Source organism: Leopardus geoffroyi, chromosome A2 (genome assembly GCF_018350155.1).
Source record: "Leopardus geoffroyi isolate Oge1 chromosome A2, O.geoffroyi_Oge1_pat1.0, whole genome shotgun sequence".
Classification (NCBI taxonomy): Eukaryota; Metazoa; Chordata; class Mammalia; order Carnivora; family Felidae; genus Leopardus; species Leopardus geoffroyi.
In genome coordinates, this window is record NC_059331.1 from 168019311 (window position 1) to 168036697 (window position 17387).

At 51.6% G+C, this 17387-nt stretch overlaps 1 protein-coding gene and 1 long non-coding RNA gene across 5 annotated transcripts in view; one reads left to right on the forward strand and one right to left on the reverse strand.

Moving 5' to 3' along the window:
• Nucleotides 1–1713: 1713 nt before the first annotated feature.
• On the reverse strand, nt 1714–12772 carry LOC123607180. Of its 3 annotated transcripts, XR_006716690.1 has the most exons (6): nt 12669–12772; nt 11707–11829; nt 9775–9992; nt 9565–9667; nt 2913–3035; nt 1714–2418 (listed from the first exon to the last, which is right to left on the reverse strand). It is a non-coding gene; the product is annotated as an uncharacterized LOC123607180 (long non-coding RNA). The 3 variants fall into 3 exon arrangements; XR_006716691.1 differs by lacking the exon at nt 9565–9667; XR_006716692.1 differs by lacking the exons at nt 11707–11829; nt 12669–12772 and adding an exon at nt 11020–11070.
• Nucleotides 12773–12894: 122 nt separating this feature from the next.
• The window catches only part of UBE3C (ubiquitin protein ligase E3C), a 123613-nt gene continuing 119120 nt past the window's right edge, over nt 12895–17387 (forward strand). Inside the window, exon 1 of one of the 2 annotated variants that reach the window (XM_045496324.1) lies at nt 12895–13370. In XM_045496324.1, the coding sequence (XP_045352280.1) occupies nt 13305–13370 (66 nt within the window). In that variant the 5' untranslated portion in view covers nt 12895–13304. The remainder of the gene's footprint in view (nt 13371–17387) is intronic. The other variant, XM_045496325.1, reaches the window with a different exon arrangement.

Sequence of the window (17387 nt, forward strand, 5' to 3'; positions counted from 1 at the left end):
TTGTCTGCATTAACTTCTGTTCGTAACACAAGGATACAAAGGCTCCCTCAAACTTGAAAGGTGTCGTGCTGTGACATTCAATAGCTTGTAGCTGAGGTTTGTCTTGCTTTTAAATGAGGTTGTCAGGGCAGGAGGAACTTCTGATAGAATCCCTTGTTGGGAAGGACACTCGGCTCCCGGTTGGTTGTCTGCTGGTTGGGAATGTGTTGCTTCCTCGAGCAGGACCCTGGCTTACTTCGTGAACCAGTCAAGAGCATTTCCTACATTTTTCAGGGATGCAGAGGTGGGGGAGGCTCCGTGCACCTGAAAGAGGGCACCGCTGAGGAGAACCCACAGTCCCCAGGCTCTGTGGCAGACGACCTCACGTGCCCCAGGACAGGCACAAGACGGGGCTCGAAGGGCCGACGGGGGAGAACCGCGGGATGGACGGCGCACCCGCCGGTGGCCCCACGGAGGTCTGACTCGAGCAGAGAGGGAGCGGGTGGGAAGTCACGCCGGATCCGCCCAACAGTGGGAGCAAGGCCAGTCGCGGCGGTGGCACCTTTCTGGGCGAGGCCCCGGGAACCGGGAGGTGCCAGGTTCGAATGGGGCTTCTAGGACATCTTCTCCCCCGAAGCGCAGAACCACAGCTGAACGACGAAAAGCGTTTTCTTCGCGGTCCCCAAAGCCTCCGGGGGGTGGGGAACGTTGGCGGGCGCTGTTTCTTCCACGGCCGGAGGAAGGACTCCTTCACTCGGCCGTCGGCTTCTTTCCCTGCTCGTGCTGGACACAGACTATCACGGAGAAAGGTACAGTTTTTCTTCTAGACCCTGACACTACTTGAAGGGAAAAAGCACATCAACACGCGGCACACGCAGCCACGTCTCAACTTGTGAGCAAGCAGCATCTGGCACGGGGGTGGGGGAGGTGAGGCGACTGGAAAGACCACGCGGGCGGGCACGCGCGGCGCTTCTGGAAGGGCCTCCCGCACTCTGGCCGGCTGTCCGATCCGTCTTTTCGAAACGGCCTTTTCTGATAAAATGAGACTGAAGATTCACGGCAGCTCGATGGGATGTCTGTTCCTCACCTGGATTCTGAGCCGGGAAGAAAACCCCCAACTACTCTCGAGTGTCTGAGAAGACAATGACAGAGAGGGGGTGACAGAGTGCCCGCGGCAACCTGAGCGCTCAGCCCGTGTGGGCGCTTGGTGCGTGGTTCGAACCGTGACCGTGACTTGTCCACGTGGTCTTTTCTGTAGAACTTTAAAAAGCTACAGTAGGTCCAACCCATCGCGTCGCACTCTCTCTCCGCGCGCGCGCTCCCAGCCAGGCACGGGGACCTCGGGTGGCCTCATGAGTGTGACAGATGAGGGTTCACGAACACACCACTGCCCCTTTGTCAGACCCCTCTGTGACCAGTGGGGGTGGAGGGGGAGTGGGGCAGTTCTGAAAATGACTCCCATGAAAGAAAAGGCTTCAGGCCTTGGGTGCCCGCGTGACTCCAAGGTGGCCCCGGGCCCTGCGCAGGCCTGGAGGTGTGGCTACATCTCACTTAGCCCCTGGGTTGAGAGGGCACCATGGGCACCACAGCCCCTTCTCAGTCGCTGGCCTTCAAACCAGGGGCGCCTGGGTGGCTCAGTCAGTTGAGCGTCCGACTTCGGCTCAGGTCATGATCTCACGGTTCGTGGGTTCGAGCCCCGCGTTGGGCTCTGTGCTGACAGCTCGGAGCCGGGAGCCTGCTTCGGATTCTGTGTCTCCCTCTCTCTCTGCCCCTCCCCTGCTTGTTCTCTCTCTCTCTCTCTCTCTCTCTCTCAAGAATAAACATTTAAGAAAATTCAAACCAGGTGAATGTCTTTGTAGCAGAGCAGACACAGACACACAGCCCTCCAGCCCCACCAGCACCTCCATCTGGAAACCTCTGGAACTGACTAGAAATTGGCTCTGGAATCTTCTCTGGAGAGCTTGTGTATCAGGGTCTGAGTACCGTAAATGGCAGCGCTAGGATCCAGCTTGACAGCTTTGCCTGGTGCCAGACCCACGATCCTGGCCTTGTTCACGCTGCACAGACCAGATCTGTACTAGTGCCGTATTGCTGCCTGGCAAATTACCCCAACATCTAGTGACTTCAAACGATGAACATTTAGTATCTCGGTGTCTGCAAGTCAGAAATGTGGGAATGGCTTAGCCTGGTGGTTCTCCCTCAGGGTCTCTTAGGAGCTTGCAGTCAAGATGGTTCTCATCTGAAGGCTCAACCGTGGCTGGAGGGGCCATTTCCAAGATGCCACCCTCTTCTGTTTGTTGGCCAGAGGCCTCAGTTCTCTGTATTCACCGTATCTTTTATCTTCTGTGTTCTGATACTTTGACATCTGGGGCCTCGCGACCCTGGAGGACTGCCCACCCAGGGTTAGCCACTCCTCATCGACGGTGAACACTTGCCCACCTGTGAGCGCATTTCACAAATGCAAACCAACCAGTGTGGAGCCCATACCCCTACCACCTGCTCTACTGGGCCCTCACACTCTGGGCCACCACCCACCTACCCTAACCGCCCCAGAGCAAGGTCCCAACAACCAGGGGCAGCTCCTCCCTCTCAGAGCCCACCTATGTCACTCAAACCAGCCGATCCTAAGCCTATGCACCCTGCCTCGCCCACTCCTTCCTGCAGAAACCACAGTAAAAGCTCTCACCCCCACCCACCCCACACCTCTTGATTTGCTTTAGTGCTTCTCATGGGGCCCCCATGGCGTGTTCAGCCTCCTCCTCTTGGGATCTAGTACACTATCTTTTCACTTGACGGTTTTCTCCCGGTCTGTTGGCCTCACCACACCTGAATAATAAAGCCCGCTAGACCAGACACCCAGCCTGGTTCTTTCCATCCCTTGCAAACACTCATTGCATGCTGTTGCAGACATTTCTGGTAGCTGCAGGACTCACCTGCTTAGATCTTGTTGGAGTTACAGCTGACTGCTGTGGGGTCTGGCTGCACACGGAGAGCTCTGAACAAGGCCTGCGTGTTTCTGGATTTTCCTTCAGGCTCACTGCTGCTTAGAGCCTTGGCTGTTAAATGAACACCTTGTATCAGAAGAGATTTACTACTCTAACTATATCTGTATCTCAATTTAATGAAAATGTTAAGGATACTTTGATGGTCTTGCGCCAGAGTAATTTTAAGTAAAATGTCTTCATTCTTTGGCAGCAGGGGCTGCCTCGATGTTCAACTATTGGAAAGTACTTAAGTGAAGTGCTCTTTACAATAGTGTCTTTACAACATCGGCGTGTTTTACAGCTTTTTTTTTTTCCCAGAGTAAACAAAAAATTTTAATGGAAACATCTGAGGCAAAGCCTCATCAATGTTGCTAGAAATTAAACCCTGGCTGACTGCAGATTATGAAGCAATGTATCTTACGGGTAAAACGCAGGACTTTGAAGTCACACGGTGACTACACAGCGGAACCCCAGTTGTGTGCAGACCAGCTGTGAACCGTGCCATTAGAGTCTCCAAGCCCCAGTTTCTGCACTTGTAAGACGTGGATGGCAGCGTTTACCTCGTAGGGTTGCTGTGAGAAGTACGTTCGTAGAAGGATCCACATGGCACACGGTGTAATGCCTGACGGAGACTGAACGTTCGACAAATAATAGCTTTTACTTTCTGCTGCTGTGTTTATACACTCCAGCGCTTAGTTATTTGTAGGTGACTTTGAACAGAACTTTGTGTTTCTTTCCAAAACACAGTGCACTCGGAGATGTAATACTTTTGCTCAGCTTTGCCCGGACAAGGTGCTCGGCCAAGGCAATTTGGAGCATTCACGGTTGCGGCCTCCTGTTTCCCGCATGGTGACGGGCTACCAAACACACTCTGAATTGTCTAACCTTTATAAATGACTAAAATGATGCTGATGATGATGCATAAAAATAGTATCACTAAAACATTAACAGTGTATTATCAGTACTTGGCCTTTTGATATTGCTTATTGTTAAACTTTCTTTTTTGTCCTACGGATTTAGTGAAATGCCCTTGGAGTACACATATTTAGTACTAACAATAGTCTACAATTACCAGGGTTGTTCAATATACTCGAATCACCAAAATACAGATCTCAAGAGCCATCTGGGCCAGTCCTGAGCGTCAGCCCCGGAGGCCTTTCGCCAGCTTGGCTGGTGAAGTTGATGAAGTTATAGGACTCACCCAAAGTCACTCAGCTATGGATGGAGGGGGCTGGGATCCAAGCGAGTCGGGGCAAGCCCCCCTGTGGGCGGGGCCAGGACCCTAGCGGGTGGGGCTAGACCCAAGTCAGCTTCTGAACCACGCTTTACTACAAGAAAACATGTTAAATTATATTTTCCTTTGAAAGTGGAAAGCGTGCCTGGATATTTGTGCACATCGTTTAACCCGTCAGTGACAACACGAACGTTTTACTGAAGAACACTGCCATCTATGCAAGGCAACTGGAAAGCGTGAGATACAGGCCATTTTGCCTCGGGGGCAGTCCAGGTTTTAGCAGAAACAAATACATGAATAATTCATAGTCCGTAATGTGAAAGAGCTTTCTGATAAAGAGAAGGAAAGGTAAATGCAGATGAACGCAGACCCCAGTTATGAAATCAGAAGCTTTGCTTCCCGCCCTGCTCGGCACAGGACCTGCCTCCCGTTCCGTGCGCCCCCGCCTGCTTCTGGTCCTACAGCCCCAGCCTCTTGTGCATTCACTTCCTGGTCGCTACGTTTAAGGTACAAAGTGACGGCTGATGACCAGACGCATGAGCCAGGGCTTTGGGGAGTAATTTTATGCCTAGAGCACGTGGCGTCGCATGGTACTGACCGCAGGCTTCAGCAGGGTGGCACTCAGCTCAGGGCCCATGCAGCTGACCGCGTGCCAGCTGTGTGGCCATCTCTCCTGCAGCAGGGGAAGCGATGTCTGTCCTGGGCCACACGAAGTTGTTGCTTTTATGATTCATTTGTTTGTTTAAGTAGGCTTCCCTCCCAGCGTGGAACCCGACGCAGGTCTTGAACTCATGACCCTGAGATCAAGAGTCAGACGCTTAACCTACTGCGTCACCCGGGCGCACCGTGGCCGCGCGAAGTTTTGGCCTTGCTGGGTAATCGCAGCTGATGGTGGGTTTGCCCAGGTGCAGATGTCATGTGTGATCGAGGGTCCTGGTGGGGACTTCCAGGCGGGGACATGTTAGGTGTGGAGGGACAGTGGCTGCAGGGTACCTCCAGAGGGAACTCCGCCATCCCAGGGCGGCCCTCCCAGTACCCTTCAGCTCAGAATCTCCGGTGGATCCACCGAGGGACAGACGGAGACTTCCCTAGTCGACGGGCCACAGGCCAAAGCAGGACCCAAGGCCGCTGTGGCACAAACTCGAAAACTCCCAAGTCTCAGGGACACTGGTGCGGGAGACGCGGCTCAGGCGGAGAGAGACAAGGGACGGGAGACAAAGGCCACCCGAGTCAGGCCGGCCCCGCCACAGATTTGTGACGTTTGCAAGAGGCCGGTGTCCTGAGAGCTGCTTTCCGAAAGGGAGCGCGGGCCCAGATCAAACTCCCATTCCTCTGGAGGTGCAGACAAAGGGCACAGTTCTGGTCTCCATGGGAACTGAGCACTCTGGGCACGGATTCCAGAAGGCCGGCAGAGAGGAGGCCCGTGTTTGCGAACCTAAAACCTTAAGCTACCTGCGTGGGCAATGCCATCCACTCCCCTACACACTCTGGATTTTCTTCCATCTCCACAGGCCTTCTGGTTCCCCTTCTGACTTCTCTGAGCCAGGAGCCACTTAGAATGTGTTGCTGAAGTTCCACATATGTGGCTTTCCCAAATTTTCCCTGTCGAAGATTTCTTTTTGTAACGCTTATTTTTGAGAGACAGAGAGAGACAGTGTGAGCAGGGGAGGTGCAGAGAGAGAGGGAGACAGAGAATCCAAAGCAGCCTCCAGGCCCTGAGCTGTCAGCACAGAGCCCGACGTGGGGCTCGAACCTGTGAACCGCGAGATCATGACCTGAGCCGAAGTTGGCTGCCCAACCGACTGAGCCCACCAGGCGCCCCTTCTCTGTTAAGGATTTCTAATTTCATTCCACTGTGGCCAGAGAACACATTTGGAATGATTTCTGTCCTTCTGAATGTACCAAGATTATGTTTATGGCTAGCAAATGGCCTGTCCAGAGAATGTTCCACGTGCACCAGAGAAAAACGCGTGTTCTGCTGCTAACCACGGGCATTTTCCGTCAGTCTTTGCATACTTTAATTTCTTTGGACTTTACTCTTGCAAAGCAATTTAATTTTTGGACTTTACTTCCCCTAGAATATAATGGAAGGGGAGTGTATATTCAAATGTAGGGCATTTTATTGTTGCCATTAATGTCCAGGACTGCCCTGCCCCCCCTGCACAATTCATACGTTGATATCCTAACCCTCGCTGTGAAGCCGGTAAGAGGTGGCGCCTTTGGGGGTGATTAAGTCAGGAGAGCTGAAACCTCATTGATAGGATTAGTGCCCTCAGAAAGGGGACACCACAGAGCCCCTCACCCTCCTGCTTTGGGGGGGCAAGAGAAGGTGCCATCCGTGAACCAGGAAGCAGTTCTTATCAGACAGCAAACCGGCTGGGCATCCATCCTCCAGAACCACGAGAAACAAAGTTCTGTGGTTCGGAAGCCATGCAGTCTGTGGTATCCGTTACAGCAGCCTGACGTACGACAACGAAGCTTTTCCTGAGAAATTTATCATTCAAATCATGATCTACATGTCTGCATGTTAAAGAATGATACCTAAGGGGGAGCCTGGGTGGCTCAGTCGGTTGAGCTTCTGACTCCAGCTGAGGTCGTGATCTCACGGTTCCTGAGTCCAGGCCCCGCGTCGGGCTCTGTGCCGACAGTCTGGGACCTGCTTTGGATTCCGTGTCCCCCTCCCTCTCCGCCCCAGCCCTGCTTGTGCTCTGTCTCTCTATCTCTCAAAGGTGAAGGCACATTAAATTTTTTTTTTTAAAAAGAAAAGAATAACAGCTAAGGAAGCACCCCAGGGGAGACCATGCAGGCTGAGAAATGTTGCCAGTATCTGGGAAGTTACTGACCAGGGAACTACCATCCCTACTTCTGCAACAAGATTTTCTTTTCTTTTTTTTTTTTAGTTTATTTATTTGAGAGAGAGAGAGAGAGAGAGGGCATGCACCACACATGCTCATGCAAGCTGGGGAGGGGCAGAGAGAGGGAGAGAGAGAATACCCAGTAGGCCCTGCGTTGTCGGCACAGAGCCCAACGCAGGGCCTGAACTCATGAACCCGGAGATCATGACCTGAGCCGAAATCAAGAGTCAGATGTTTAACCAACTGAGCCAGCCAGGCGCCCCACCTCAACAAAATTTTCTGTGTATTTCTTTCTAGTTTTATTTGCTGGAATCTTTTCGTATTTTATTAGTGGAAAATCTTGATGTGATCACTTCATTGCATGAGTTCTGGTTAATTCTTTTTTTTTTTTTTTTTTAATTTTTTTTTTTCAACCTTTATTTATTTTTGAGACAGAGCATGAACGGGGGAGGGGCAGAGAGAGAGGGAGACACAGAATCGGAAACAGGCTCCGGGCTCTGAGCCATCAGCCCAGAGCCTGACGCGGGGCTCGAACTCACGGACCGCGAGATCGTGACCTGGCTGAAGTCGGACGCTTAACCGACTGTGCCACCCAGGTGCCCCAAGTTCTGGTTAATTCTATGGACAATGTGGTTGGACATTATTTGGAATGGTAAATGGAGAAAGGAGTGAATTTTCTGCCTTGGGTGTACAATGCCTTTGGTGCTAATGAATGCTCTCCTTGGACCCATTCCAGAGTCTCTGGGGCCAACATCTATGTGGCTCGGCAGCCCCAGGATGACCCCAAAGGAAAGGGCGGATATCCTCTGGGGACAGCAAGGAACTGACCCTATCAGACGTAAGCCTGCTGACCTGTAACTCAGCCACACCATATCACAGAAAGAACTCACCCCTGTGTGTGAGAATGCTCTTGCAGCAGAACCTGTAACAACAAAATGGCATCGACCTTGGCATCAAATAGTAGGGAGACAGCTGATAAATTATGGTCCATCCAAACAACGAAACCCTAAGTAGCCAATACAACTGATGTGGCAGATGTCTAAGTACTGCCATGGAAGATGTCCGTGCTGCATTTTGGTACCAAAACAAAAAAACAAAACCAAAAACAAAGCTGTTGGGGGCTGAGGGGGTAATATGATCTCTTTCAAAAACAGAACAATGCTACACAGTGTGGCACACAGATTAACGGCCCTCCCCGCAAAGGTGTCCCCGTCCTAATCCCAAGAACCTGTGAATATGTTACCTTACCTGGCAAGAGTGACTTTGCAGGTGTGGTTAGAGATCTCGAGACGGGGTGAGTATCCTGGATTATCCGAGTGGCCCAGCGTAATCACGGGCGTCCTTAGAGAGGGAGGGAGCACGGTCAGCCAGAGGAGATGAGAGGACAGAGCAGAGGTCAGGGTGATGGGCTTGCTGGACGGGGGCACCAGCCAAGGGTGTGGGCACGCCTGGGAGCTGGAAAAGGCAGGTAAATGGATTCTCCCCTGGAGCCTCCAGAAGGAACCAGCCCTGTAGACACTTTGATTTTGGCCCAGCGAGACTTCTGACTTCCAGGACGGTGAGGTAATAAATTTGTGTTGTTTAAGCCACAAAGTCTTTGGTAATTTGTCAGAGCAGTGACAGGAAACTAAGCCAGATGGCGTGTCTCAGAGGTAGGAGCAGGACAGTGTGGAGCAGATGGAAAGTTTCACTTATTCCTCTGCTTACGTTGGTACTGTTTTGATTTTTTTAAATAACTAACGTGTGACTATTCTAAATAATGAATCCTTACAATGAAAAGAAAACCGATGGGCACCAAACGTTTGAATTGTGAGGTAATCGAGACAGGAAAGTGTGCGCGAGGGGAGAAAGCTCCCAGTGGCTTCCTGGTGGAGGAGGTCTTTCTTTCTCTCCTTCTGCAGGCTGCAGAAGAGCTTCTGAAACAACGTGTGATTTTCCACTAGGATCTTCAGAAAAACTGCAAAGGGCCTCATAAGCCTCCAAAAACAATAGCTTGAAAATATATCACGTATGTTACGTTAGATTCATGTGGAGGAGAAGAAGAAAGCAGAAATTGGGAGGAATACGTATCTTCCGATGGAGTATAAGACGCCAGGGGCTTTTTCAAACACTGGAAAACCTCGCTGATCGTTGTTTGTCATTCAAGAGTTTTATTGTTTTCCGCCGTATTTAAGAATTCTATTTTGAGGGGCGCCTGGGTGGCTCAGTTGGTTAAGTGTCCGACTTCAGCTCGGGTCATGATCTCGCGGTCCGTGAGTTCGAGCCCCGCGTCGGGCTCTGTGCTGACGGCTCGGAGCCTGGAGCCTACTTTGGATTCTGTGTCTCCCTCTCTCTCTGACCCTCCCCCATTCATGCTCTGTCTCTCTCTGTCTCAAAAATAAATAAACGTTAAAAAAAAAATTAAAAAAAAAAGAATTCTATTTTGAGATACAGATTCACAAGAAGTGGCAAAAATAGTACAGAGATGTCCTCTATACCCTTTACCCAATTTCCCATCATGCTTGTATCTTACCTAATTACAGGACAATGTCCAAACCAAGAGGCTGCTGACACTGGTGTGCTGTGTGCTCATGGTTCTGTGTCATCTTATCCCACGTGGATTCATGTGACCAGCACTGACCAAGACACAGAGCCCATCTGCCACCACAGAGACTCCCTCCTGCTGTCCCCGTGTAGTCCCACCCTCCTCACCTTTCCATCCCCAACCCTCACGACTACTAACCTAGTCTCTGTCTGGCTCCACGATTTTGTCATTTTGCCAGACGGAATCATCCTTTATGCATGTGATCTCTGGGAGTGGCCTTTCCATCCAGCATCATCCCGAGAGCACCGGTGCCCTGTGAGTCAGTGGCTTCTTTCATCGCTGCTGAGTCACATCCGGGGTGTAGACGCACCACACATGGTTTGACCACCACCCTTTGGAGGATATTTTAGTTGTTTCTGGATTCGGTTGATAGAAAAAGCTGACGTGAACATTTATGTATAAATGTTACGCGGACATAAATTTTGATTTCCTGGGATAAATGTGCAGGAAGGCAAGTGCTGGGTGTGTACGGTAAGCATTTTCTTTTTTTTTTTTTTAAAAGAAATGATCGAGGTGCCCGGGTGGCTCAGCAGGTTGAGTGACCTGCTCTTGATTTTGGCTCAGGTCATGATCTCACGGTCATGAGATCGAGCCCTGGTCGGGCTCCACGCTGGGCATGGAGTCTGCTTGAGACTCTCTTTCTTTCTCTTTCCCTCTGCCACTGTCCCCCACTTGCACTCTCAGTTTAAAAAATAAATTAAACAAACAAACAAATAAATAAAATAAAAAAGCAACGACCGAACTCTTTCCTAGAATGCCCGTAACACTTTCCATATGGGAGGTTGGGCTTCTCCACCTCCCTGCCAGCATCCGGTGTTGTCAATATTTTGCACGTTAGCTGTGTAACAGTTACGTGATTTTAACCTACCTTTTTCCATTGTCTTTTGGTAATCATCAATTTTAATGCACAAATATTTGGGAGCCTATTATACAGCACTACACTAGGCCCCCAAGTGAGCTAACTGGCTCCTTAGCTCTCGAGGAGGTGCAGTCTAGAACAGAAAGTAGGACCGTTCCCGAAGTGAACCAGAATCACGTTGTCTCAGGTGTCAGGTTTCAGGATCAGCACGCAGGGTGGGGAATCTTTCACAGTCCAGTTTGTCCTTGAAAACTATTGTTAATTTTTGTAGGGTGATAATGATATAACGATGTCACCCCCCCCCCTTTTAAGAGATACATACTGACATATTTACAGATGAAACGATGTCTGGAGTTTGCTCCACAATAATGGGGAGGATGGTTAATGGATGGGGCATGAATCACACAAGTGGCCATAAGGTGACGATCAATGAAGCTAGCTGATGGGTAACAAGAACCGATTATACCATTTTATACTCTGCAGTAGGCTTGAAATTTTCTACTTAACAACTATTTTGGGGGCACCTGGGTGGCTCAGTCGGTTGAGCATCCGGCTTCAGCTCAGGTCATGATCTCGTGGTCTGTGAGTTCGAGCCCCATGTCGGGCTCTGTGCCCGGCAGCTCAGAGCCTGGAGCCTGGTGTGGATCCTGTGTCTCCCCCCCTCTCTGCCCCTCCCTCGCTCATGCTCTCTTTCTCTGTCAAAAATAAATAAACATTAAACAAAATTTTTTAAAGTATTTTTAAGAAATGTTTCAGGGGTGCCTGGGTGGCTCGGTGTGTTGAGCATCTGACTCTTGATTTTGGCTCAGGTCATGATCCCAGCATCGTGGGATTGAACCCTCTGTCGGGCTCTGCGCGGAGTGTGGAGCCTGCCTGGGATTTTCTCTCTCTAAAAAAAAAAAAAAAAAAAAAAAAAAAATCTAAAAATCCTTGAAAATCTTTCAGAGGAATCACATCCTGCTAAGCTGTGTTTCCTTCCCTCCAGCGTGGGGCGGATGACTAATTCTCCAGCGGGGCACCAGGCGAAGTAGTTGGCTCGCACGATGGGCCACCTGACAAACCATGGTGTTCCCGCCGCCAGTGGTAGGTGGAAGGTAAGACCAAATGAGGAACGGCAACGCGGGGTTTTGTTAAAGAGCACCCTCTTCCGTGCCCACGTTCTCAGCCAACTAGAAAATATGAAAAACACCCAGCAGGTGGAGGCCACACACCTTAATTCCCAGCGAAGATGACACTGGACAACCAGGCTTGGTGTTCACGTGGGTTGGGCTTGTCTGCTCCTCACTCTTGGTCTAGACCTTGGAAGAATTTATCTGAGGCCAAACCTGAGAACTCTGGGAAGACACACTTAATGAGGGTGCATACTGATATCACCAATAGTTTTAATTTTTTCTCCTCTGACAGGTCAAAAAAAAAAAGCATGCTTTATTTACAAGGTCTGTAAAATTTCAAATTTGGTAAAAGTTGAATATTTTTGATGAATCAAGGATCTCTTGACATATCACAGTAAGTGGTAGAGTGAACATTCTTCCGGTGGCTTTCAACGTTCCTAACTTAGAATAAAAACACACACTATATTGTGACCTCATTGACATAGTGTGTGCGCGTGTGGCAGGATTTTTCAGACTGCTATCGAAGCCCATTGCCATGTCGAGAAACGTAGTTAGCGCTTTGTGGCCAGCGTTAAAAAAAAAAAAAAAAAGATCCACATTCCACACAGCAATGATAACCACTGGCTTGTAGATTTTCGGTTTCGGTCGTGTGTATAGGATTCGATTTACGTATAAGTATGTGTACATACATTTGCGAATGTGACAGGTGTATATGTACGTGTGGACACGGCACGTACGGGACATGTACTTGCACGTATGCGTATGAAGGACACGCGTGACCTTGGTCACAACCTGAAATGTGTGCACGCTGCGCGGGCATTAAGTATCTAATGAGGCCGTTTCTCTCGGTGTCACATCGGTCAAGTCCGGCCTCAGACCGAAAGCCACCAGCCCGCTTCCCGGCAAGGCGCACAAGCCACCCCCGAGTTCAGCCGCGGGGTGCGGGCACCCACCGGTCCCCCGCACCTGTCCTGGGAGTGCTCGCGGCGTGGGACCCCTCAGCGCCTCTCGCGCGGCCCCGGCCCCCACCGCCCCTGCCCGCCCCCGGCCCCGCCCCTCACCTAAGCGACCCGGCCGCAGAGCCAGGTCACCGCGGCACCTTCCCACGCTTCAGCGCGCCGGCGACGGGAGCGCGCACGCTGCCCGGTTCCGGAGAGCGCCGCGGCGTCGGTGGCGGGTGCGCGCACGCTGGCGGGGACCGGGGAGCGCCGCGGCGTCGCTAGCGGGCGCGCGCACGCCGGCGGCCCGCGGGGTGGAGGGCGTCGGCGTCGGGCGCGCGCGCGCAGGCGGGACCGCGCACGCCAGCCCCGGCCGGCGGCCATCTTTCCTCCCGGCGGCTGCTCCCGGTGCAAGTGCGGGGTCTGCGGCCCTGCCGGCGCCCTCGGCCTCGGCCGGAGCAGTGGGGAGGCGTGGATGAGGGGGGAGGTGAGGAGGAGCCGCCCCCCCAGTGTCGCCGCCTCCCCCACCCGAGGGCAGGCCGGGCGGGCACAGCCCCCAGGGCGGGCTCGGGGTCGCTCCCCGCTGCGGCGTAGCCCTCCCCGCAGGCGACCCCTCCTCTCAGGAGACCCCTCCCCGCGGGACACCCCTCCCCTCGGAGACCCCTCCCCGTAAGAGGCCCCTCCCCCGCGGGAGCCCGCCCCGCCCGCCCCGCTGCTCTCAGGGTCGGGGGCTCCTCCCAGATGGGATAAGCTGTAAAGATGTTTAGTTTTGAAGGGGATTTCAAAACGAGGCCCAAGGTGTCCCTCGGAGGCGCCAGTAGGAAGGTAAGAGCGGCCTGTGTGTCTGCGGCGTCTCGGGCCCTCCGGGCGGGCGGCCTGCGTCGGGGATCCGGGCCCCCGGAGGCGGGCGGGGGGCCGCGGGGCCGGCCCGCTGCGCGGCCACCTGCTTCTGATGCGCTAAAGCGGGTCTGATGAGGAAAAGGGCTTTGTAGACGGGAATCGCCGGTGATCTGCGCTCCTTAGGTTCCAGACACTGCAAGGATGCTGAAGGCGGACAGCCCTTTGAATCCCGGTGGTGATAGAACTCCGGCAAAGGACATAATGTTTCTGTTTAAGATGAGCTCTCGCTACTCTCACCCTTGACTTCTGGTAGCGGTTGCTTTCAGAATCCACCACCTAAGGGGTGGTTTCTGTTGTAGGAAGTGGCCAGGATGTGTCTGTTAATGGCAACAACCTCTGAAATGCAGGCGCAACTCCTCGCCGGCCACGTGTTTGGATCCGAGGCTGTGTGGATTATTCTTCACCAGCTTTCTGGAAGGAGTGCGGGGACACTCTGGGACCGTTGGTCATACCATTATTCTTACAATTGTTTAGAGTGAGGGGGAGCAGGCTCCGGCTATCCTGCTGCCCTCTCTGATGACCGGCGGCTATTGGTTCAGCGGAACTGCCAACAGATAGGTGCCAGTGCTGTTTCATTCCCTTGTTTTTCACCATTTCTCCTCTGTGCCGGTTCATGGGTCCCTTTTCTGCCTGCTTAGGTTTTAAAGGTTCAAAATAAAAATCTGGCCCCCGTGCTTGAAGTGTTTGAAAAGTTTAAGTGAATCGAATTAGTTGATTATTTACTGAAGAATTTTTTAAACGTCTTTTACTTTATTTTTTATTTTATTTACTTACTTTAAAATGGTTTTTAATGTTTATTTGAGAGAGGGAGAGAGCGCGGGGGAGGGTCAGAGAGAGAGAACCCCAAGCAGCTACGCTGTCAGCACAGACCCCAGCACGGGGCTTGATCTCCCCAACCATGAGATCATGACCTGAGCCGAAAGCAAGAGTAGGACGCTTGACAACGGGGCCACTCAGATGCCCCTAAAATGTCTTTTAAATGCTTTGCATATTGTTTCTGTTTGTTGAGTATATTCTGTATGTTACACTTAAATAAATAGCTGAGTTGTCACATAATCCTAAGTGCATACTCCAAGTAGGAACATCCCTTTAAAATTGTGCTCTGGGAGGGGCACCCCGGGGGCTCAGTCGGTTAAGCGTCCGACTTCGGCTCAGGTCATGATCTCGTGGTTCGTGAGTTCGAGCCCCGTGTTGGGCTGTGTGCTGACAGCTCTGAGCCTGGAGCTGCTTCGGATTCTGTGTCTCCCTCCCTCTCCCTCCCCCCCCCCCCCGCCGCCCCCCCCCCCCCCCCCCCCCGCCGGCTCTCTTTCTGTCTCTCAAAAATAAACTTTAAAAAAGATTTCAAAAACATGTAAATAAAATTGTGCTTTAGGGGTGTGTATGATGGCCTCCTAGGATGAAGGAAGGGAACCCAGTAGGGAGTTGGTAGAGAAGTGTGCTGATGATTTTCAGGCTTTGAGTTGTGCATGGCCGTGATTGGTTGAGGGCAGCTGGCTGCAGGGCTGGGTGTTAGAGCTGGGTACTGTGTACGTGTGGCAGGGTGGGCAGGGGTGACCTTCCGTGGCTTGGGTACTCATGGAGATTACAGGTGAGATGGAGGAGGGTAGAAGAGGCCTCGGAGCACTCCGCACCAGATCTGGTGTACAGGCGAGGTGGAGAGCACAAGGCTGGTTGTGCATGCACAGCGAGCTGGTGGCAGGTCGCCACCTCACAACCCATGTCACTTCTCCGCAGGGGCTCCTGATTTCTCTTACAGACAGGAGTGCCCCCGCATGCCCTGCCAGTGCCCGGACCCTGTCTTCTCAACTATGAGCACAGCTCCAGCCCGAGGAAGGTGCTCATCTAGCAGTCACGGTCTCGGGGGAGGCTGCATACCCTGCTTTTTAGCTGTGCAGAACCGTTTTCTTTTTGATTGGGGTGCAGATTAGACATCCAATGTATGTGTCTTAGGTCATGTCCCTAGAAGAGCTTGAGGAGGTGACCTCGCTGCAGGTGAAACGGAGGCGGGAGAAGGAGAGGGCAGGGGAAAGGGTCTTCTTCCTTGGAGCCTGTCTCAGCCCCACGGGGAACTCAGGAGCTTGGCTGGCATCACGGGGCTGCCCCCTTCTTGAGTGAAGGGACCTGGAATTCTGTCACCCTCCCGTATCAGTCGGTCGTTGGCTGCAGGCCGCTCTTGGCGTGAGGGTGGGAGTGTGGCACTGGGCCCCTCTGCTGAGGGCAGTCACCCTGAGGGTAGCCTTTAGGAGCCGGCGGTGGCTCACACATGGCGGCTGGGGGATGGGTGGGGAGTCAACAGCAGGTGCCGCTTGAAGGATGTCTGCGGTCCGCTGCACCCTTGTGACCACCCCACCCCCATCACATAACATTCCCAGCATTCCGTAGGCTCCCTCCTGCCCCCTTCCAGTCAGTATCCCTTCTCCCAAAGATAATTGCTGTTTGATCTCTGTTACTGTAGGTGAGTTTTGCCTGCTGAACTTGGTGTGAGTGGAGTCACATCCGGTTTGTTCCCGTTTTCCGGATTTGGATTCTTTGGGTCCTCATTTCTCTGCGTTCCTCCACACTATAGTTGATGCATTCTGTACTTATGGGTGTGTGTAATGTCAGGTGTGCACTTACACTCATGTGCTGGGTTCTGCACACACTTAGGCTTTGCTCTAGTGCACACACCTGCAGCGTGTGGAGGGGGCCGGTGGCCTTACTTCCTTGTCAACATTCATCATTGTTAGTCCTTTTAATTTTGGCAATTCTGGTGGCGATGTAGTTTCATTGTAGCTTTAATTTTGTTTCCTCGCAACTAATTCCTTTGAGCAGGTACAAATGCATTTTCCTTAATTTTCTTTGGCTATGATACAATTCTATCCCCTCATTTAAAAAGCAAAAGGTTATAATGGTCTTTCCTTCATGTATTAAATTATTCGTAATTGTTTCTCCTTTCTTGGGCTGGGTAGAAAACTGAATATGGCCACCTTTTAAATACATCTTTTTTTCCCCAAATTAAATGAGTATTTTAGTGGTTATTTGTAAAGGCTCTGTGTAGCATATGAAACATCATAAGGAAAAGTCCATGCCCTCCTTATAATCTTGTTGGAGAGACAAGACTTAGTTCGAAGTTAAATAACTATTGAGGGCGCCTGGGTGGTCAGTCGGTTGGGTGTCCCACTTTGGCTCAGGTCATGATCTCGCGGTTCGTGGGTTCAAGCCCCGCATCGGGCTCCATGCCGACAGCTCAGAATCTGGAGCCTGCTTCCGATTCTGTCTCCTCCTCTCTGCCCCTCCCCCACTCGCACTCCTTCTCTCTGTGTGTGTCTCTCTCTCTCTCAAAAATAAACAACAACAAAAAAGCTAAATAACTATTGTTACTGTAACTATTGAAGTAGTGTTGTTACTACATTCAAGAATTCTGTTGGGGCTGGTCCAGGGAGAGGTAGAGTTGGTTGGGGCTTAGTCTTGAAGGATGGATAGAATTAGGGTTGGTGGGTGGAAGGGGTTACATGGAGTAAGTGTACACTGGACTCCACTGATTCTAAGTCACACAGCTTCCCGATTTCTAGTATTTCTGAAGTCAGGATACATCTTGGTGGCATGACCTAGTTAGCCCAGTATTTTTTCCCTTTCTCGGAGTGCATAAAAGAATATTTTAGGAGCCATTTAATCACAAGTATAGAAATCCATTGAAAATAGCTTAGTAGGGGGAAAAATTTATGGGAGGAATATGGTGCTATTTCAAAGAACGTAAGGACAGACGTAATCCAGATACCAAGTCATCAGGACCCGGGTGGTTACTCGGTTTTTCTCCCCGAGCTGTGCTGTCTCCTTCATTCTTGCCTCCCTGCCCACTGGCTTTCTCCCTTTTTCTTGCACATGATCTCAGCAGTGTATGATTTCCTGTATGGGGCAGTTGGATCTCAATTGCATTCCTCAGGAGAGGAAATCTGATTGGTC